Genomic DNA, 1,212 nt, shown 5'->3' with positions numbered 1-1,212 from the left:
GAAAACTCTGTGGCCCACCTAAAAAATATTCTATCCCGCTTTGGCTCATAGCTGTGCCACTGGACAGATTGATGATATATTCTGGTAAGAGACATAAGATAATGAATTCCCTTTTAAACCCTTTAGGATAATATAGGCAATAGTCATACTTGAGTATACAGTATGTTTTATATAAGATGAAAAAAAAGACAGACTTAAGATACCAGTTTAATGGCTGTTCTGTCCAGTAGGCATTAGAATAAGAAAGGAGGGAATTTCCCATCAAAAGTATATATTGATTTATTCTGGGAGGAAAATAGTTTCAGATGATTGATTGATACTGTAAACTGTCATACCAGATGCAGGGTGTGGAGGCTCGTCTAATAGAGCAGGAGGAGGATGCAGCTCGAACGGATCAGTGTGTTATGCAGTTGTTGCAACAAGTTGAAGAAGGACTTTCAACAAGTGGCTTAGAGCATTTCATGGCCATCACTTCTCCAAGAAGGTAGAGAGAACTTTAAAATTCTGTAAATACAGTATGAACGTACTCTACAACAACAAAATATCTGGTACTACAGCATAAGGACAGTAGAGAAATATAATAACAAACTTATTCCCATCTTTGAACGCTCAAGACGAAGCACCTTGCGGACCTTAGAAGATATTACATCGGCAATGACGCTCTTGCTTGGAGAACTCAAGAGGAAAACGTCTCGTTCGCGCAGTCTAGAGGAGGAACTTCAGAGGTGCGCCCACGAAATAGACTCGCTGAGAGAGGCCGTCCTCCAGAAAGAAGCAAGGTTAGTATTCCAAAATGTACAGGTGTGTCTTAATATTTATAAGCAAGACGTTTTAGTGTATGATGACATTAGTCCATATAACTTAGTAAATATAAAAGAATGCTCTCCAGATGCTGTTCATTTTTTCAGAGGTGATTAAAATGAAGATAAGTGTTAGGTAATTGCTAGGCAATATATTGTTAAAAGTGAAGACATGTATCTGTATATTTATTAATCATTATGTTGTTTGTTAGTTTTAGATCTTTTTCATACAATCAGGTTTCCTAAAATATGATATATCTTAGACACAGATCATCCTTTTAAGTTTAATCATCAGATATTAATCATCAGAGAGAAAAATATAAATATCATAAATTTGTATGAATACATTTTAATGAAAAAGGCAGCTGCTATCATTTTCCCATAAGAAAAAAGAAAAAGGAAAAAATTACAT

General features: G+C 35.3%; 1 protein-coding gene across 2 annotated transcripts in view; it reads left to right on the top strand.

Annotated features, from left to right (window-relative positions):
• Positions 1–1,212, top strand: part of LOC119589277 (myosin heavy chain, striated muscle-like) — a gene marked incomplete in the record, with an annotated part of 11,977 nt that overhangs the window by 5,214 nt on the left and 5,551 nt on the right. For both annotated transcript variants that reach the window (XM_037937895.1, XM_037937894.1), the window contains 2 exon segments: positions 339–484; positions 615–779. In XM_037937895.1, coding sequence (XP_037793823.1) covers positions 339–484; positions 615–779 — 311 coding nt within the window.

The sequence above is a fragment of the Penaeus monodon genome, chromosome 25 (assembly GCF_015228065.2).
Source record: "Penaeus monodon isolate SGIC_2016 chromosome 25, NSTDA_Pmon_1, whole genome shotgun sequence".
NCBI classification, from domain to species: Eukaryota; Metazoa; Arthropoda; class Malacostraca; order Decapoda; family Penaeidae; genus Penaeus; species Penaeus monodon.
This window is presented reverse-complemented; position numbering and strand designations above follow the sequence as displayed.